The sequence below is a fragment of the Trachemys scripta genome, chromosome 5 (genome assembly GCF_013100865.1).
Source record: "Trachemys scripta elegans isolate TJP31775 chromosome 5, CAS_Tse_1.0, whole genome shotgun sequence".
Taxonomy (NCBI): domain Eukaryota; kingdom Metazoa; phylum Chordata; order Testudines; family Emydidae; genus Trachemys; species Trachemys scripta.
The window spans coordinates 8274403-8295701 of NC_048302.1; the positions used below are offsets into that span (position 1 = coordinate 8274403).

Genomic DNA, 21299 nt, shown 5'->3' on the forward strand with positions numbered 1-21299 from the left:
ATTCTATCTGTTGTTTGGCTGTGCCCCTTTTGAAAATTCCCATCTGACTGAAATTCACTTAAATGGGGAAAAATCTGCCCCATTATTACTATAGCTGGGTTTGGGACCCCTTCCTATGAGTGAGATTGCTATAGCAAATGCTTTTTGTTTGCATCGTCCTAAACATTTTATACAGGGATTTTTAACTGAGCGTTTCTTCTTTTTCTTTTCTTTTCAGTAGCCTAGTAAACTGAAATTAGATGCATTTGTTTGCAGTTATCTTAAAATCTTCCTTTTATAAAACAAAGTGTTCCTTTGAAATGTTCTGGACTCTCAGTCCTGGAGAGCAGAATAAAAACTCAAAGGGGGAAGTGTTTTGTACCCTGGGGTCTGGCTAAACATGAAAGATGCTACTATCTCAAAACTTGTTAAAATGAAGGCCAGGTCGGGAGGAATAGATGCTCCTTTTTGGATGGAATAAATTTATGCATATCTGATGTAAAACAGTAGGTAAAGTGATAGGATGCACCTGCTAAAAGGTCACATAAAACAAACATTAGCAAGCAAGACCATCAAGTTCAGGTAGCACTTGTAGGAAATTTCCTCCAGTGATTATCCAATAATCTAATGCATCCTCAAAGATGTAATGCTACTCCCACTTGGCTCAGATAAAATTCTAGAGAATTGTACCCACCAGAACTCGAACGTTACCAGGTTTATATGCGTTAGCATTTTAGGCGGCAGTATGTCAGAGTTGGAACTTCTGTTATTTAGCAGCACACAGCACTAATAGTCTTATCTATACAATGGCACCCTGCTAACCAGCATTTATAAATTAGTACATGATCTTTTCACCTCAGAGGTGAACTAGCGGAGTGCTGTAGTGAGAGGTCTCAGTGCTAAGCTTGTAGTTGGGTTTTTTTGTTTTGTTTTTGGTTTTTTTGTTTTTTTTTGTTAAAAAAAAGACTAAACCAAATAATAATATTGAATTACAGATGTCTAAATGCATGGATTCTTAAGTCAGTAATTCACAAAGGATCATGTCGTGGGGCAAATGAATGAGGTTCTACAGTACGTAATGTCCTATTGTGTGCGTTTTTTAAACTAATAGAGAAAATAACTATAAATGATCCCACTTGCATATTTAGGCGTGAATTACCCTTCACTAAATCTGCTCACCTGACCAATCCTTGGAATGAACATAAACCAGTAAAGATTGGACGTGACGGACAGGTTTGTCAATTTTTTTTAATGAATGCCTTTAGTAATAAAGTGAAACAAAAGACATGATTAGATAAACTTACTCAAGGTGTGATAACTTTTAAGTGCTTATAACTATTCAGCTTTGCAGTACAGCTTTCATTGACAAGGGCATATGTGGGGCAAGGTTGATTTCTCATAGTACTGGAGAGGGAACAGAATTGCAAAAGTAAGTTTGTAGCAGTTAGATTAAGCAAATTATCAGCAATTTTGGTCTGGATCTAATGTGACTAGCAGCAGTTGGTGCTGACAAACTTTGTAACATTTCAGAGTTGCAATGTAACAAATTTTATGTTAAGTTTGTGGTAGTATAACTTTCACTTTGTCATAGAGTATTGTGCTGTTTAGAACAAGTTCTGGTGCTTTCAGTTCTGTCTTTTGCACTGCGTTTGCCTTATGTATTAAGTTTCTTCTGACACGTATTCTACCGTTATAATAGGCACACCTTTAAAATGCAAGCTGGTACCTCTTAGTTCTACCAAATATTCGAGAATACACTGAAATGGACACTGTCAACTCCAGTAACTTGGGCTTTATTTAAAAATACTCTTACAAAATCAACATGAATGGTTTTTATTTATTTAAAAAAACAATTTTTGTTGGTTTGTTTTGAAGGAGGATGGGGGTTAAATATTCCCCTGCAGTGTAGTAGATCCAAACACAATTCATCTTGTACATAGGAACAAAGTAAAAGCGACTCTCGAGGCAGTAGAACTATCTATCTGACTTTACTGTTCAAAATTAATAATTTACAAAAAGCAAATGGACATTGCAAATCAGACTTTGCTTTTTAAAATTATTAATACTGTTTAAAGGAATTGTATCTGATTCTTTGACAGTTGCCCTTTAAATGGCTAAACAAATGTTTAAAACAAAAATATTTTCTGTCCACCTAACTGTCGGTAGAATTGCAGTCAATCCCGTTTTAAAATGATTATATGAAATTGCTGAACCTTTGGAGAGAATATTCCCGTATATTCAGGTAACGTGTAATTAAAATGTATGCATTAAGTTAGCTGTAACAAACTGCCTTATACGCTAGAAACATATTATACAGTAATTACACAAATTAAACCTCACTTTCACAAACTACTTGTGGCTCTTTCACTGAGTTTGGATAACATTTAATTCTTGAAAATAAATCTGCTTCACCATGCTTGTGGGATTATCATCCATATATTCCAGACTACAGTGTAAACTGATTAAGGTACGTGGTGATTATTTTCCTTAATTTTATGTGATTACAAAAAACTCTTCCAACTTTAAACAATAATGAAATGAAGCTGACCCGAATGTCTGTTAGGAAGGTATTGTGTCCCCAGCATAGGGGTATTTTATGATGATGCTAAATATCCCCCAAAGCATTGAAGCTAATAAAACTGTACTGTGCTCATTATTTTGTGGGATTGAAGTCTCCTCTTCAAAGTGTTTCTGTACCTGGCGAAAGTAATTAATGGGAGATGTTCCCTGTTTTCAGCTTGTAAATCACTGTTTAACTTCTAACTAATTCTAGGAAATTGAGCTTGAATGTGGAACCCAGCTTTGTCTCCTATTCCCTCCTGATGAAAGCATTGACTTGTATCAAGTCATTCATAAAATGCGGCACAAGCGACGAATGCATTCACAGCCCCGATCAAGAGGACGTCCATCCCGTCGAGAACCAGTCCGGGACGTGGGAAGGTTAGAAACGTTCTTTGGACTGATAATAGGCACATGTATCAGAATAACGTGATGGAGGAATGTGATTCATCAAAAGCTTTCCCTGCGATAAAGAAGAGAGAAAATCCTCAAATCAAGCTGCATGGAGGAGTTTGTGGCTTCATTGAGGATTTCACATTGTCCCCCGATCTGTCATATTTCAAGAGGAAAATGGGGATCTTTGCTTTTGCAGAAAAATAGTTCTTAAATAAATAAAGCTCTCTAGTTTAGACTAGATCTTTTATACAGATAACACAACATGTAATGTCAGCCATAGGTAAGCTTGGATTTATTATGAGCAGGCTAGATGGAGGAAGAGGAAGTCTTTATATGCCAAAATATGTTAATATCTTGTAAAAGCCTTTTCTTTCAGGTGTGTCTCTGGATAAGCCTTATGAAATATGGGACTTTTATAAGGATCACTTATAATTTTGCAGAAGATGCCGCCTCATTTTGAGGATAAAATATTTAAATAATTTTGATATTCAAGAGGAGCATTATTGGGACTATTTCAAATTGTATCACCGTGATGTGTTAACCCCATTGCCAAATATTCTCTAACATGTAACCACTGAATTCACACATCTTGCTGAGCTTCTGAAAACAGTAGGTTCTTTCCAAAGGGGATCGAGTGGCCCTTGGAGACCCGGCAACAAACCAAAAAGAATGGCTGTTGCTGTGTCTATATATACAACCTTTCCAGATGTTGGCAGTACCTGTGGACTTTAAAGTGTTTTTAGAGGATCGACATGGTTATTGATCACTGCTTTATGAACTTAACAGCATTTACCAGGAAAAGGGGGTATAACTTGTTACAGAATTGGAGAAGTCTTTGCAAAGAACTGATATAAGCCCTTCTACCAAACACCTTTTCCCTGTGTGTAGCCACTTTGCTTACAGATAAATCTAAAGTTTTTTTTTTCCTGCTAAAGACTGTATGGTTTGGGCTGAAACCTTTGGTTAAGTTTCCTCTTTGCGGAAACATGCTGTGGTAGGTACAGATACCCAACAAGAGTCCCCATTTCCTTGAGCTTAAAAAGGACACTGTAACGAGTAGGTAGGAGGAAACCTGGCAGCGCCCCCATATTTTTGGCTTTAAAGGACTGAGCACCAAGATGGCTTTTGAAGTTAAGCTAAGAGGTTTCCAGTGCAATAAAGTATTTACAAGTGAAGGTTTTGCAATGGACTGCAAACTATACATATAACACCACCACACCTTCTCAAGCCTGCCAGGGCCTCCATTTATGTATGTGGCTTACAGCTTAAAGTCAGTAGTTGGACTACTATATGAACTGTTACTATCATGTTTTATACCGGTCGTAAATGCACTCTCAAAACTACAAGAAAGCGGTATGTTTATTCTTTACACCAGCTTTTATTTTTCTTAATCTGATTTTGCTGTAGATGCAACTGCTTTGGTTTTTGGGTTTTTTGCTCAGAGGGTGAAGAATCTGCTTTCATTTAAAAACAAACTTGATACTGGGTAAAGTGGGCTTTTAAAAACTAGAAAGTGGGAGGGGGGAGGAGAAATGATTGTTATGGAAACAGGTCAATTAGTAGAGCTTTTAACAGCTGGTATCGTTTGCAAAATGGTTAACTGATTTGAAGGAACTTTAATTTGAATCTTTTATCAAGGGAACTGTACCTGTTGCTGGAAAATTCATTTTTAGCAGAATGTTTTAAACAATCTAATACTAAAAAGTGATTGGCCATTGTAATGCTGTATATTTTCTTGGTGGAGGGGCACTACTGACCAGCAGAAGTCTATTGAAGAACTAACTCAAGCCCATAACTGGAATGGAGCTGCTTTTAAAATGGGTTCCCCCAGCATGAGTGAAGTTCTTGCAGATTTTTTAATGCTTCATATCAGCAACAGAGCAGTCGTCTTTAGAGAAGAGCTCTAATTATTTCAGTTAGGATGCTTCAGAGTTTTTAGAATGAATCCTTCCTTGGAAGGAACTGAGGTTAAACTAGTCATTAGTCAGTGACAATCCAAAAATACTTCTAGCCCAATCATGTTAGATAGCTGATGGTGAAAGAGGCATGTGTGCAAATCATGCACACTTATTTTTAAATGTACCTGGAAAGAAGCTTTTATTTTACAAAAGTTTTGTCTGCCCTGTGGCTAACATTTTAGCAAAAATGTGTCCATGTAAAATGGATAAAACACTTTTTGCAAATGAGGTAACTATATTTAGATTTGACTGATTAATCAGATTTACTAAGTCTCTTTTTTGTCTAATTCTTTTAGGTTAAATTAAGATGGAAAGTATAATGTTAAAGCGTAAGTTAAGAGATTGTTTTAGATCAGCTGGTTAAATATTCTCTTTGGATATTAAGCTATGGTTGGATCAAGTTCCTCTCTTACTGCCAAAGTCTGTTTATAACTATAAAGCGATAATCAAGTGTATTAATCTAGCACAGAGTAGGGCTTCTGATGATTTGAAGTTAAACTTTAAAGCTTAAATTTATAAACTCTTGACTGTGAAGCATATGCAAAACTGACTGAGTTCCGAATGACTCTAAACAGAGATCCTGGCCAGCTCATGGTGATTTTGTTCTGTGAGGGGATGCTGCTGTGAAGAACACGCCAAACAACCTTGTTTAATCTCTAATGTCTAATTTGTATAGGCGTCGACCAGAGGATTATGATATTCATAACAGCAGAAAGAAACCAAGGATTGACTATCCCCCTGAGTTTCACCAAAGACCAGGTTAATATCTCATGTGCACAAATGTAAAAGTATTTGCATTTCTGTGATGGAATTTTGAATTCATACAGGCCTAATGAGCTTTTAATATGTGACTAGGATTTAGAATGGGATTTTTCAAAAGTGTTCAGCATTGCTTACCTCTCCTCTCATTGAAGTTGATGGTAAATCTCCCACTTGTTTCACTGGGAGCCGAGTTAGGCCAGTGCTGAGCCCTCTTGAAAATCCCACCTTAAATTTAGTGTAAATTCTTCAGTAGTCTTAAAGTAATCGGACCACCCCGCTTATATTAGGTGGTAACCCAGACAGTTAAAATAGCCACTTCAAACTCCATTGCTTCCTAAATGGTGGGAGTGTTTCATTTCTATGAGCAGCGCCTTTCTTGCCCGTAAACCGTAACCTGAAACTTAATCATGAAGGTGACCTATCAAAGTACCACTTTGAATGTATATAGCTACAAAAGTAGGCCATGATAGACCTTTGTTAACTTTTTTCCATAATCTTTATATTGGTTTCAAATTTAAATTGGTAATTGACAAGCATTTATTTGCAATGAATTGAGAGCTTTTTTGTACCCTTTTTTGTAGACTTTTAACTGGGATTCACAACTGGGGTCCCATAACCCTTAAGTCATGTGTGGGATGATACTAGAAGTTCCCATTTTGTTTTCAGAGAAACTTTTAAAAACTTGATATGAAGCAGGTCAGAGTGTCCTCATGCTGTTTTCAAGGGCGGTCCACTGGCAGGGTGGGGAGGAGTTTCAGCTGGAAAAGTTAAGGGCTTCAGAAATAAAATAGCTTTTTCAGCAGCGTAAATGCAACAGCCACAGATTGCAGTATTACCAGTGTACCTTTGGTGCTGAAAAAGGCAGTGTCTGGACAGGACAGACTTCAGTCTAGGAAGTCTTAATGGAATGTGCACTTCTGCGTATAATGCATTATTTCCATAGTAGATTTCTAAACCTTAAAAGCCTGCTTATATTTCAGTGTCCAGTTTGAATAGACTTCAGAGGCTGATTTCTTCAAAGAAGAGTTACTTTAATAGAGTGCTGTCATCATTAGTCAAACTTCCAAGAGCATTATTTACAGCTGAGAATTAAAGTAAAAAACCCACTTCTGTAGCACTGCAAAAATGCTTTACATCGTTCTGATTCCTCCCACCTTTTACAAATGCTTTTTGCTGAACTGCTTAAAGCAAGAGGTGCCAATTGCTCTCTTCTTCTTAAGACTATACTAGTGCCATCATCATCCGTTGTAAATTTTGACCCAATTTTTAATATCTCATACATACAGCTGTCCAGATTAACCCTGTCTATTGGACGTGCAGTTAATAGGTAGAAATCTTGACCAGTTAATCAATACATGCCAATAGTCAAGTGCATGAGCATTGCCAAGCAATTCGGTCTAGTCTTTGTCTGCACAAATATCCCTTTCCCAATTTCTTTTGTACTGCATGCAAGCTCACCAGAGTGTATTTATCCATTCTTTAACATTGGAATGCCCCTTTGTGTAGGCCATTACTTTACCCATCAAAGACATGCAGTAAGTCTGTAGAAATTACTTTGCAAGCGCTTCTGAAATGAGATAAGAACAGCAGTACATACAAGAACATACCTTTTAAGAGGAGGTTGTTGCAGAGGAAGGGTGGATGCGAACGACTGTAATTTAGGATTGTTATGGTGAAATGGTAAATTTGATTGATAACACTGCTTGATGTTTGAACAGGGTATATAAAGGATCCCAGGTATCAAGAAGTAGACAGGTAAGATGTGTTCATGTTGTTCATTTTTATGTCCTGGTAACTTGTTAATATCAGTCGCCTGGATTGAGTTTTACAAATCTTATTCCCAACAGACGATTTTCAGGAGTTCGCCGAGATGTGTTTTTAAATGGGGTAGGTTGACGCATTTGTTTTTAACGTAATTTCTTGCACTTCCAAAGTTGGTATCAAAAGTTCATGTTGTTCTCTTTCATTGTAGTCCTACAATGATTACGTGAGGGAATTCCACAGTATGGGACCACCGCCACCATGGCAAGGAATGGTTTGTGTCTTGTTCAGCTTCATTTTCTAATTCAAAATAACCCCCCACGTTACCCTATGGATGTGCCCACTCTTTCTGAACTGCTCTCGGCCTTCAGACTCTCTTTAGGAAGGTGCCAGGTACTTCTGCTGTGTACTCTAAATTATGAAGTGTTGCAGGAAAACAAAATTGAATGGGGTAAATTACAGTAGGTAATGTCAAGATACGGTGATCAAACAATATGTTTGTTTCTTGAAGCTGTCTTGACAACCTAATATGTACTAGGACATAGGAATCCAGCTTAGTTTGAATGCATAAAAAAGTGAGGAAATTTGTTCTCATAAAACAAAAACAAAGAACTCTCCGTACAATGCACTATAACAGATGTGATCAGATCAATAATCCATCAATATTTGAAGAAGGTTGAGTAGGAATACAGAATATAGCAGGAGGGAAACTGGCCACTGAGGGGTCTCTGAGTGTAAGAGTTGTCTGGCATTGGCAGTGAAGCGTCTAGGGAGCACTGGAGTATATTTAGCATGGTCCTCGTTAGGTATGCTGCTCTGTGGCACTGGCTTTTTGGTTCCTTTGTGTATTCAGTTGAATAAACATACCAGCAAACTATTATTCATACACTGAGTGCATGATAATGTACCAGGCGCTATCTTTGTTATACTGAGATAGGGTTCTCTGTCAATAGGAGGGCAATTCTCAGTTACCCAATTCCCTGCATTCTGGCTGTGTCTGGAGTTGGATAATCACTGTGCAGTTATTTCTCAATATCAGTTGCATATTTATAGCATGATCTCTGCTGTGACTCTTGTACTTGGGAATTGTCAAATGGTTTGTCAGAAGCAAAGATGCCCCCATGGCTTCTCACTCTTGGATGAAGCAAACAAAAAGTCTGTGTGCACAAAAATACCCAAACAAATGGGGCTATCAGACTGCAGGAAGGGAAGAGCTCAGTTCTCTGACCCATCTATCCATCCTTCTACCCAGCCCGTCTCTACAGGTTGGCTAAATACGCATTTACACTAGAATCCAGCCCTCCCAAGCAGTTCAATTTGGAACCACTATGCAAGCAAAACACTGTGGTGACTATTTATGGGAGAATGGCCTAGCTGATGCAGGGAGTGGAAGTAAGACGAGTTGAGGGGACATGGAGAATAGCCAAATTGCCTGGTGTGGTTTTTTTTTAAGATTAGTTTAGCTTCTGGCTTTTTGGCAGCCTATTCTTGTGGAATAGGCCTTTCATTCAAAATGTGAATATCCTAATAAAACTCAGCAGAACAACAGGTGCTTTGGCCTTGAAATCTCCCTCAGCCCAGTATATGCTTGTCTGCATGACACCTATCTGAGGTAGCCAGTACAACACCTAGTGAACTAATGAAAGCTGAAGTGTTCACAGTATTGCTCATTTTCATGACTGACAGAGAGAGAGAATCTTAGTGCTTTTGGGATATAGTTTTAAATAAATGCTGGTAGCTGAAGTTCAGTGAGAAGATCTGGTTGGAATCTACGCAGTGTCCTGCTGTCCACTCCATATGCAAGATAATGTTTTAAACCATAGTCCACCTGCAGAGGAGAATATATTTAAATGTTGTATTTGTTTTCCTTCAGAGTGGCAGGTAACGTGTCCTTGTAATCCTAACGTTAAGGATGATTTGCTCTGTATCTTGGAGTGTTCAACAAACCTCCTTTAATTTCCTTGTAGCCACCCTATCCAGCTATGGAACAGCCTCCACATCACCCTTATTATCAGCACCATGCTCCTCCACCTCAGGCCCACCCTCCATACTCAGGACACCACCCCGTACCCCACGAAGCAAGATACCGAGACAAGCGAGTAGTAAGTGTACATGAAAGCAAAGGGGAAGGGGCAAATCATACAGACCGGCAGAAGTAGGAATGGGGGGAATTTGGGGGTTGTTAGGAGCCTAAGCATACAAGAGGTTTCTTATTTCTGAAAATCTTGGCCTTACACCTGGGCTCCTAAATGTACTTGTGAAATCAGGTCACTGAGGTGCCTAAATCAAGGCTGTAGGTGCTTTTGAAAATCCCCCTGAGGGACTTAAGAGCACAAGTCCCACCATTTCTTGGCCCAAGTTTGTGGAAGGCTTCCAGCTGTCAATGTGTACACTTCCCTGGTTGAAATTCAGTCCAAATCGGGAAGGATTTTTTTGGTATCTGTAACTTGTCTGGAGAGGGGAGGAAACTTGTGCCGTTGCTATGAAAAAGTTTATGCTAAAGTTTCTTATCAGCTGCCTTTGATCCTGGCTTTCCAAAAGGCCCTAGTAGTGGATGGGTGAAGTGTTGGGACTTTGATTGGGCAATTTAAATAAATAGCCTTGTCCTTCTCTTTCACAGCACGACTACGATATGAGGGTAGACGACTTTCTGCGTCGCACACAAGCAGTGGTCAGTGGCCGGAGAAGCAGACCTCGAGAGAGAGAGCGGGAGAGGGAGCGCGATCGTCCCAGAGACAACAGGAGAGACAGAGAACGGGGACGGGATCGGGAAAGGGAGAGAGAGAGAATTTGTGAGCGGGACAGAGACAGGGGGGAAAGAGGCAGATATAGAAGATAATCCATCTGGAACCAGTGGTCATTTGAAACAAAACAACAAAGCTTGTATTTTTTTTTTGTGTGTTTACAAGTAGTACACTTTATTTTCAGCTGTCTACTTAAAGTTTGTTGTGTAGAAGGTTTTACAATGACCCTCTTTGTTCCAAGCATGCAGTAAACTACGAACTGGAAAAACTCAATCAGCCAAAAGAAAAAAATGCACAAAGTTGATATTTGAGTTGACATTTTTATTGGAGAATGGGAAACAGTTAAGAATGTAGATATTGGTTCATTTTCAATAAGTGTTCATCTACTTCTAGTGACTTCCTCCTAGGTTTTTTAAATATTGCTGGATAACTGCCATCATTTTTTTTTTTTTTTTTTTTTTTTTGCTTTATTTTCTTACGTGTAGTTTCACATGGTTCAGTGGGAAAAAATGCTGCTATCAAGTATGCAACTATTGAAGTATGATGATTTGACTGTATGGCAGTGTTGTAGCAGCCTTTTGTTTTTCTGTTTTTTAACCTTTGCTGTAGAGTGTTTTGTCAGTCTTCAATAATGAAAGCAATATTAAGAAGACACTATTGATATCTAATTTTTAATCTTTTTAAAAATCTTCCTGTGTTCAGTAACCCTCTGGTCCATGCTATTGTCTAGCCTCCCTGAAACGTACACATTGCTTGGAATGTTCACAGTTTGCGTGTGTGGAAGCAGAAAATGTTGCTGTATTCTACATTGCTACCATTTTTTATAAAAAAAATAATAATAATAATAAATTGGTAACAATTGAAATTTTAGCTTGGCTTGTTATTTTAAAGGCTTCCAGGTTTGCTAACAGTTCTAGGAAGGCTGGCCTGTGTATTTAAAAGTTACCTATTTTCCCCCTCAGTAAAGATCTTTCCAATGGGTGAAATTCAACCCAGACAGCTGTAAGCTGGGGCTTGGTATCCCCAAAACTAAGGGCTAGCCTACGCTAACGCTTTACGTAACTGAAGTTGATGTGACTTCGGTTGACTTATGGCGGTGTCTATACTGCGCTGTATCAACGGAAGATGCTCTCTTGTCGACATAGCTTCCACCTCTTGGGGTGGTGGAGTACAGATCGACTTAGCGTGTCTTCACCAGACCAGCTAAATCAATACCGCTCCATCAGTCACAGCAGTGTCGATTTCACCGGGAGGGCAGACATGGCCTTTAATGTCCTCGCCCTGTGCCAGTCTCGACACCACTTCATCTAAAGAGAGATCCAAACCAGCCCCGTGTCAATCAATTGCTCAATCCAGACAAAATTACAGGGCACACACCCACTGTGCAGAGCCAACATAGGCATGCCTCTATGTAACATGCCATAGCAAATGCCCTGGGATATTTCATTGACTTCTGTATTGTAAATGCTCTTGAACAGGACGGATTTGAATTTAAACTTGCAATAGTAAAAACCAGAGAGCTAACCTACAACTTGAGAGTTCGATGGAAAAAAACTCTTCTTTGCATGCAGTTGGAGGCTTTTCCCTGTTCTCACTTTACTGTGAGTTAACTTTTGGGTTGAAATGTATTATTCTTAGGCCATGTCTACAGTTACTGGTAGATCAGCACTGCTGCAATCAATGCAGCAGGTGTCGATTTAGTGGGTCTAGTGAAGACCCACTAAATCGAAGGGAGAGCATGCTCCGGTCGACTCCGATACTCCACCTCCCTGAGAAGAGTAAGGGAAGTCGACGGGAGAGCATCTCTTGTTGACGCAGCATGGTGTAGACACCGCAGTAAGTCGACCTAAGCTACATCGACTCCAATTATGTTATTCACGTAACTTAGGTCATCTTACCATGGTAATATAGACAAGGCCTCAGTCATCTCAGGAGGCAGGAACCTCCTGGATCCTAGCAAGTTTAGACTCTTACAGCTGTCATACAGTGCAGAGCCATACATATGCTAGCTGTAATTTGTCACCTGAATCATGGCTTGTAGAGCTACTTCAGTAACTGGCAAATTCTAGTGTGAATGTGTGTCTGCGCACATGTGTGTGCGTCATCCTAAGAAGAATAAATTAGGGCAGTAGCAATGAGGCAGCATCTGGCCAGAGTATAAAAGCCAAGCAGGTTTATGTCCAGATTTCACATGTTCAGCTCCTTCACATGCGGCCAGGCTTGTGAAAGTCTAGCACTCAACTTGCTAACTTCTTCTGAAAAAGGCAGCCCTTTTGTCTCCACATACTTGTTCTCGTCCATCTTCATTCAGTCCTACTTCCTCTGACGGCATTTGTCTCCTGCTTAGGCAAACTTTTAAATAACCTGGTCCAGTAAGGCTGCAACTGTGCCTGGTAATTTCTGTGGGTAGCAGTCCATCTGCACTAAGTGCAATGCAGGTTACTGTGGGATCTCCTACAGCTGAATTCCCTCACTTGAAACTGACATGTATTAACCTAAGCATTGCATATTTTAGTAGAGGGAATCTTTCCTAGACTTAATCAGTTTGACACTCAATAATAGGAATAACAAATCAACCCAAGGAGCTGAATGCTCTAGCCACGAGGTAGCAAATATTTTGGTTAGCAGCAGTGGCGATGCTGTAGTATTAAGGGAGCTAGTTCATTCGACGAGTGCGACACGCGTTGAATTACACCAGAGCCTGAACTTGTATGACATTTTACATTCAAATAACATGCCTGCCCCCTCTCAGGCAGAGATCTTCCTAGGGTCATGCTAATGGGGTTTCATGGAGTGGGCTCACAGTTTTGTCTTTCCCTGTGAAGGGAAAAGTAAGACTAGAGCTGGTCAAAACTCCTCAGTGATACTTTCCACAAACTCTACTCCCTCCCCCCCGCCAAGCAGGTCGACCTAACTTACTCTGGCTTCCTGCTTCCAAGTATCAAATCTCTGAATGTTTTATATGTCAACAATCAAGGCTGTGATCTTGCCAACTGCCTGTATGGGCACATGCAGCTCCTGCTGACTGCATTCAGCCTGCATGCGTTTCGCTGCAGGATCGGGGGCACAGATGTGTACGGAGTTCCAGCACAGACCTAGGCAACCTGTAGATTTCTGTAGACATTTTGTAATAGCTAATTGACCTAATTCTCTGGGGTGCACTGGCCTAGCTCCACTCAAGTGATTACAAGAGGGCAGGTTACACCAGCTGAGGAGCTCACCCAGTGTTTCCAATTTGGATTCAAGTTTCCAGTGATTTACAGCAACAAGGGGAATCTCAATGATAAATCACATAACTGGTGGCTGTAGCTGACTACCAATTTGGGTATTTTTCTGTATACGCAGTATAAGCAAGCTCAGAAACATGACTATTCACATTAGTGTGTCTTATACTCCGTATATCTGCTATGATAGGCCCCAGAGGCTAGATTCTCCTAAATCAACATCAAGGTGTCCCGTTTTCAGTTTAGCATCAAAGCTTTAGCTTAAGGCTTAAGATTTGTCACAACCAGCTCCAAAAATTAGCGCTAATAAAACTGTTTGGGGCAAGAAAAAATATTCAGTAAATGAAGAACCTTGCTGTTTTCTCGAGCTGCTTTGTCTGCAGGCAAATATAAGTTGCCTTCCATTAAGCGCTGGATCGTATTTACAAATGCAACCCAACTCTGACAAAGGCAAGTTTAAAGGCACTCTTCGACATGAGCTGGTGGCTTGCTTATTGTAGCAACCATGCAATACTGTTGCTGCATAAGTGATCCTCAGCTGTTCTAAAATCTTCATGGCGCTCAACAGAATAATTGATATGGATTTACAGCTGCTGAGGAGTTGGCCCACTATGCAGATAATAGGTTTGCCCGTTACTGAGGGAAATTAGCAGTTGCACTTGGTGGTTCCAGGAGCATTTTAAGACAACCTCTTACAGACCAGTGAAGCCACAAGGTCCATTATTCAGCAGGTCTCCTCTCCAGCAGCTCTGGAATGCTGTAGCACAGGTGACCCACTCCTGTGTACGGCAGCAGACGCTTGGGAATTACTGACGGCACGATGAGCTAAGCCAGTAAAGGCCTGAGCCAAAGCCCACTGAAGTTAAGACAAGTCTTCAGGGAGCTTTGGCAGCTGTCAGGATGTGCAAGTCGCTGGTTCTGCTGTGGAGGCCAGCGAGCAAGATGAACAGAGACCATGTACCCTAAGGCTAACTTTCCACGGCCCACAGAAGGGGGACCATTGGGAAGAGAGTCCTGCAGCACAGGGAGGCCCGTATGTGTGTATGGAGGGGATGGGACACAGTGGAATGCCTTCCCTGCACCAGTCTGTCGCCCCACCTTGGTTGGGCAGAGCAGCTGTTTCCTCAGCTTTCTGGGTTGCAGTGGGCCGGCGCTGGAGGCTGAGCACTGGACTATGGAGCAAAGGGGGCAGACCTAGATGCACATAAAACCCCTTGAGTTATTCTGCCATTTCCTGGATCCCCTTGTGTACTGGTTTGACCATTGGGAGTTCTACGCTGTAGCGATTGTGATAGTTACTGCCCTTCAATTGCATGTCTGGGAAGGCTGCTGTTCGAACAGCCACCTCCTTTCTTGGGCCCACACTCTAACACGTGCCTACTGAATTCCCAGCGCTATAATTCTCAGCCATCAAATTGTGTCTTCACCCACAGAAATTTAACTCAGGGTAAAGTCTCATTAAACTTTGGAGAGATTTTTCACAAGAGCCAATGCAGAAGGGATCTGATTGGAGCCTCCATATCACTACACAAACGAGTCCCATTTTATACACCGGATCAGGCTTTCAGACACGGGACGTGAAGTTCCTCTCTTTGGCTGAGATTTTGAAAGGAGGCCAAGAGAGTTGTGAAATTCAATGGGAGTGGCACCCTTAACTACCATAGATGCCTTTGAAAATCCAATTCCTTGATCCTCACCATGGTTGCTAAAAAAACCTGATTTTCAAACATGTTGAGCACTCAGCATCTCCAACTGAAGTCAGAAGGAGCTGCTGCATACCCAGAACATTTGAAAATCAGGTCATCTATTAAGACACTTAAATATGGACATAGGAACTTACAGGCAGATGGCTATTTTCAGAAGTCTTGGCCTTTCGGGTGGGCATCTTCTAGGAGCATCTGACCGCTTATCTGGACTTCGAACTAGTCAGTGTCTGCTCTTCCAGGAGCCATACAACAGACACACAGACATTTTGGTTCTGGGTGATCTAGTGAGGGGACACACTCACAGATCGCAGGGTGGGCAAATCAACTTTAATACCCGCAGGTGGAAGACACAGCAAAGGACCTAAAATATATGGGCTTTGTCCTTTTAAAATAAAGTCTCTGGAAAGTTACATTCTGAACATCATTGCCCCAGTTAGCATATGACAAGCCCTGTGTAATCACCGAAGGAGTCCGATTGGTGGATCAAGCTAATGATTCATTCTTATTCAAGCCAAAAGGAAGTTACTGTCAACATCACATTCGCTAAGTGTGCAGCTTTCCTGATACTACTTCACCAGAACATGGCCCTGATTACGCATGGGTATTGCAGCATGCGCCTCATTTTCAGCATATGCCTAGATCAACAGGACCACGAACAAGTTGAAGTACCTGGCTGAACCACGGCCGAACCACGGCCTAACCAGAGACAAGCGTGGCCAATGGGAACAGCAAATCTACTCCGTTTTCTTTTTCTTTACAATCCTACCGCATTTCTTACAGCAAAACAAGCAGCACCTGACAGCAATGAAAACAGCAGCTACTGCACAGACGAGCAAGAACGCCAGGACATCCAGGCAGTGATACTGGTACCAGGTGAGCTCGTGAGCTGCTGGTCTCAAGTGCTTTGCCCCTTTGTGGCGCATGACAAATTCGATCCAGAAGACAGCTCGGTCCAGGGGCTTTATGGGCTGGTCGTGGTGAATCTCGGATAACCTCACTGCATTTTCTTTATAGCTGAAGGAATGGGGGGAAAACCAAAACAACATGGTGATTATTCTGAAACAATGCTTTCCTCAACACAGCTACAGGATGGGGCAACTTGCAAGCAAAGGGATCACTGACCCGGCTCCCTCCACACTACAGGGTCAGGTCAATGTAAGCTGCCTTGTCTCGACCTAGTTGTGGAAGGGGGAGGGATAGCTCAGTGGTTTGAGCATTGGCCTGCTAAACCCAGGGTCGTGAGTTCAATCCTTGAGGGGGCCATTTAGGAATCTGGGGGGAAAATCTGTCTGGGGATGGGTCCTACTTTGAGCAGGGGGTTGGACTAGATGACAACCTGAGGTCCCTTCCAGCCCTGATATTCTATGATCTAAGCATCTTCACTTAAATTTGGCACCCACCGACATAAGTGCCTCTCTACACTGATTTATTAACACCCCCTCCCCGAGCGGTGGAGAGTCACGGTCGATGGCATTAGGTCAATGCAGTGTCAGCGCAGACACTGCATTGCTTACGGTGACTGCTACCGGCTTTCAGGAGCCATCCCTCAATACCCCGCACTGACAATGCAGTCGATAGAAGCGCTCCTGGTGAGGATGCGCACCGCCGACACAAGGAGCCAAGTGTGCGCACACAAGCGATTTAATAAGTGCGGTGACTGCTGACAAAGTTAGGTTGACTTAATTGTGTAGTGTAGGCATGGCCTCAGTCAAGATGTAAAGTGAGCTGAAAAGATGAACTAGCCCCAATTTGCTATTACATAATGAGACTTCTTCAGCGGGTTCGCCACAAAACACTCCTAGCATCCAGCTTTTTCTAGTGTCATTTTCCCTTGCAAAAAATACTTCTGGGAAGATAATTTGCAGGGTTTTCCCTCCTGATCTGGTGTTTCGTAGCTTGAGAAAGGTGGAATTCCCCCAGTGCCCTATGGACAGTGGTAGCAAGTTGGGAAGCCAAGACGCAGTGTCACAAACTAGCCAAGAAGGAAGTTTGCCCATGGTCGCATGTGTGCATTGGAAATTGGCTGGGTGACTTCATTCGAACTTGCTGCAAGAAGGGAGCAGAAAACTACACAATCTCAGGGGCTGCTCCAGGGCCTTTTCAGAGGGATCTTTCCCAAAGAGATCACAAAATACAATGTGAGGGAAATTGATTTCCTGTCCACCCCTTCCAGGAGCTGCTGCATTCTCAAATAGAGACATGCTTAATGCAAGAACCTTTGGGAGGTTACCACTTGTTTTATGCCCAGACTGTTCAGCATTTTTGGTGATAGAGTTCCCAGAGGAGAAAGCCAGCTGGGTTTCTCGCCTCAACAGCACTGTTTCAGTAAACTGACCCTGTCCCATTAGAGATACAAGGTAATAAAAGATATTCCCTCGCCCACCTTATCTCCTTAGTATCCTTGAACCAACACTGCTACCACAACCCTGTCCCATTAGGCAGAGACTGAACTCACCTGGAGTTGTTAATGACCATATTCAATGCATTGATTAAATCCTGGGTTTGCATTGTGTTAAAATCCAGCTCGACTGCCATTCCTTTCGCCTTCATGTGAGCAATGTTATCTGGCTGGTCAGCGAACATGGGAATCCCAACCATGGGAATCCCATGGTAGATCGCTTCATAGATCCCGTTGGTTCCACCGTGAGTAATAAAGGCTTTGGTCTTGGGGTGGCCTGGAATAGGAGGAGAGAAGCGTTTAGGAACAGTGGGTACATAAATGCTCAGATTCCAGAGAAAAGGCAACAATTTTGTACTAACTAGGTAAATAATGGTTTGTTTGACAAGGGGCTAGTCCTGATTACTCCAGATTAGCATTAGGAACAGATAATGGGGTGTACATGTTTGAACCCTAGCCAATGGGGAAGTACCTTGCAAAACTTTACAAACTCTGCTGTTGATCTACGATTAAGGCTGACCCAGCAGGAAGTTCTATTTCATTCATACCGATCCCTGCACAGGTTATACTGCATGGGTGGAGCTGGAGAAGTGGATCTCCTGGAGCCAGACTGGCTCACATAGAATCATAGAATATCAGGGTTGGAAGGGACCTCAGGAGGTCATCTAGTCCAACCTCCTGCTCAAAGCAGGACCAATCCCCAGACAGATTTTTGCCCCAGATCCCTCAATGGACCCCTCAAGGATTGAACTCAAAACTCTGGGTTTAGCAGGCCAATGCTCAAACCACATGTTCTGGGACTGGGACACAATCCTTTTAGCTAAAAGTAGGCAGGAGGGTTACGATGATGATAGATACAGAACCTCCCTAAAAACTACTTCCTGAAGTGTGCTTTGCAATCTATCCCATCAGCTGGGCAACTCTCTCTGGGTGGTTACTGTTTCAGAGACGAGGGACCTCAGACCAAGTATTTTCAAATTGGTTAAACTTTTTGAAAACTTTGACTAATCCCTAGAGGATGGAAACGGAGATGTTACTCTCCTTCCCCTGCCCTTTCTTTCCTTTCCCCTCACTTCTTTGCTCTTTTTACTCCCCCGTTCTCCCCTTATTTTTGTAAAAAAAAGATTCAACAGAATACAAATAAAAAGGGAAAGGCAGTGGCTGCCTTCTAGATACTTATGTTTAAATGCTACACACCAGTTACTGGGCCTGTTTCACTCCCGTTTATCCCAGTGTAACTCCAGTTTTTGCATCACTTCTGCTGCCCTTCTTTGTGTTTACTCTAGTTTTTGTCACGGGAGCCACACACACTGATTCCAAGGGAGGGGCACCAGGACAAAGCAATGTTGTTATCTCTCTGGTTTTATGGCAATGCTATTTTGGTCCATACAGCTGAGGACAGCCCTGGCTGGTTTCAGGACTTCAGACCCAAAGCTGCTACGCGGATAGAGCTTTACTGTCGCTCCCACTTGGCTCACTGCTTTCCTAACAGTCAACTGTGCAGTTTACACCCCACTGCCCCAGGAGAAGACTCTCTGCTTGTCCATACTGAGTCTCAGGTTGTTGCCTGGTCCCCTCTCTCCATAGCTCTGGTCCCCAGCGCGCTCGTCTAACTGAGCCTACGTAGGCCAGCAGCCAGCTTTGAACCTGGGACGCACAGAGCTAGAAGAACAAGTCTTCACTGCTGAAGTTAAGCTACTAAGGGCCCGTGCCACACAGGTATTCAGGCTTCTAACGTCCACTGTTATCAGTGAGAGTTAAGCACCTTAGTACCTTTTGTGAACCCTATCCTTGCTCTGCGACCATCACGAGGGTAATTAAGGCTGAGTAAGCACCTCTCCCTAGATAACAAACACACTAAGTACCCTGGCCTCCAAGTGACCTCTGAGGTACTGCATTTGGCTACAGGATGAGCTTGTGTGTGTATAATGGGCCAGCTAGTCTCTTTGTGTCATAAATGAAATGAGTAAAGGGAGGAGTGAACACGCTTGTCAATACTGAGAAAAGCTCAGCTAGGAACATTTCCAGCACAGTCTTACCAAGCAGGTCATTCTGGGGTATCCAGTCATAAATCCTAGTGTTGGGTCCTAACGTTTCTGGTTTCTTCCCTTTGTACCTCCAAAGGACCTTGAATGAAAATGTTTGAAGATACACGAGCTGTAGTTCAAGCTGCACTGTGGCACCGCAGTGCAATCTGGGGCCTGATCCAAAGCCCACTGACGTCTACTGGAGTCTTTCCATTGATTTCAGTGGGCCTTAGATCAGGCCCTTGTTTAGCAAGGCTTCTTTTGAGCTGCTTGAGTTATTTACATAATACGGTATTGATTAGATCTCTCAAAGCGCTTTGAGAGCAGTTTCATTATCCCCATTGTACAGATGGGGAAACTGAGGCATGGGTGGGGAAGTGACTTGCCCAAGGTCACCCAGCAGGCCAGTGGCCAAACCAGGAATGGAACCCAGTCCTGCTCTCTATCCACTAGTCCACACTGCCTCATTGCGGCATGGGAACTCACCCCACATGGTTTTGTTCAAGTGAGTCATATACCAGAAAAATACTATAAAGTTAATTTCTGTGACCACTCGGGACTCAACCCTGCTTCTTTGCAAGCCCCAGACCCAGTGACTTCAATTGGAGCTGCAGGAGGAAAAACATCAGAGCACTTCTATTGAGGGGAAGTAAAGAGCCAACCTTTAGGCAAGGCAGTTTGAAAGCTGTGGCCTGAGGGATTTTGCAGCAGGCCTGCTGATCTTGTTGGCAGGAATGCAGTTCATTTACAGAAACTGACCTTTTGTGGAATCTGGCTGAGGGCCAAGGCAACCATGTTACTTTTCTCCTCAGTTAAGTTGTAAACCATCGAGCCAAGAGAAAACACCACGATACCATGTTCCCCTGAACTCTGGACAAACTCTTCCATTTCCTGGAGAGAGACAAGAGCCTTTTAGTTTTGGAAAGCAGCCCACACCGTCCAGTGCTGTTGTGTTCTGTTCACGGCACGCCTACGAAATAAAACCGAAATACTCTAACTGAAAGTCTAAGCGTAACACTATTTTTATCCTTAGACTCCAGAAATCTCACACACAACAACCAAATACAGAGCCGCACCTCAGGGAGAGAGGCACAACCCAATTCACCAGGACCTAGGCTGCCTCTTTTGCAGATTGACTGCTGATTTCAGCTTCCCTACAGCGTAGTCTGCAAGCATGAGCAGCAAACCCCTTAAAATGACAAGCTATCACTTTAAATTCTAACCCACTTTTCAATGCACTGCAGAGTGAAATAGGTGAAAGGTACTCAGTAGAAATGCACGTGGCAAGAGACATATTTATGTAAATACAGAGCTTATCAAAGAGAAGGCTAAAATGTTATTTGCTCACGGTCTCTAAGCACCTACATGGGGAAATTTCTTATAGCAGAAGGTTCTTTAATCTAGCTGACACAGGTATAAGGAGCCAATGGCTAGCGATTGCGTGGGTAGCTGGTTTAACAAAGCTTTCATCGTCATCGTTTGTTAGCTGTTCAGCACAGATACGTGCCTGGCGCCGAGCAGTTCAATCCGGCCGTCTTTCCTATCTGACTCAGGCGACGTCTACACTACACACCACTTCCGTCGGCGCAGCTACACGCTGCGGGGAAAGGCAGCACCACGTCCATGCTGCGGGTGTCAGGGAAAGGGCTCTGGCAGAGGGGAGGCAGCGAGGAAAGGCTCAGTCTGTCCCTGCTGCTTTTCCCCGCTGCCGGAGCCTTTCCCTGCAGCGCCTGTGGAGGGAGGGAGCAGCTGGCACCTTTCCCTGATGCTTCTCCCCCTGCCAAA

General features: G+C 42.6%; 2 protein-coding genes across 6 annotated transcripts in view; one reads left to right on the plus strand and one right to left on the minus strand.

The window, feature by feature from the left end:
* YTHDC1 (YTH domain containing 1) overlaps window positions 1–11024 on the plus strand; it is a 25215-nt gene extending 14191 nt beyond the window's left edge. For both annotated transcript variants that reach the window (XM_034771830.1, XM_034771831.1), the window contains 8 exons: window positions 1128–1212; window positions 2753–2919; window positions 5569–5651; window positions 7373–7409; window positions 7502–7541; window positions 7627–7689; window positions 9383–9517; window positions 10036–11024. In XM_034771830.1, coding sequence (XP_034627721.1) covers window positions 1128–1212; window positions 2753–2919; window positions 5569–5651; window positions 7373–7409; window positions 7502–7541; window positions 7627–7689; window positions 9383–9517; window positions 10036–10254 — 829 coding nt within the window. In that variant the 3' untranslated portion in view covers window positions 10255–11024. The remainder of the gene's footprint in view (window positions 1–1127; window positions 1213–2752; window positions 2920–5568; window positions 5652–7372; window positions 7410–7501; window positions 7542–7626; window positions 7690–9382; window positions 9518–10035) is intronic.
* LOC117878009 (UDP-glucuronosyltransferase 2A1-like) overlaps window positions 10606–21299 on the minus strand; it is a 31485-nt gene continuing 20791 nt past the window's right edge. For all 4 annotated transcript variants that reach the window (XM_034771829.1, XM_034771828.1, XM_034771827.1 and 1 more), the window contains 4 exons: window positions 20274–20405; window positions 19527–19614; window positions 17545–17764; window positions 10606–16103 (listed from right to left, as the gene is read on the minus strand). In XM_034771829.1, the coding sequence (XP_034627720.1) occupies window positions 15824–16103; window positions 17545–17764; window positions 19527–19614; window positions 20274–20405 (720 nt within the window). In that variant the 3' untranslated portion in view covers window positions 10606–15823. The remainder of the gene's footprint in view (window positions 16104–17544; window positions 17765–19526; window positions 19615–20273; window positions 20406–21299) is intronic.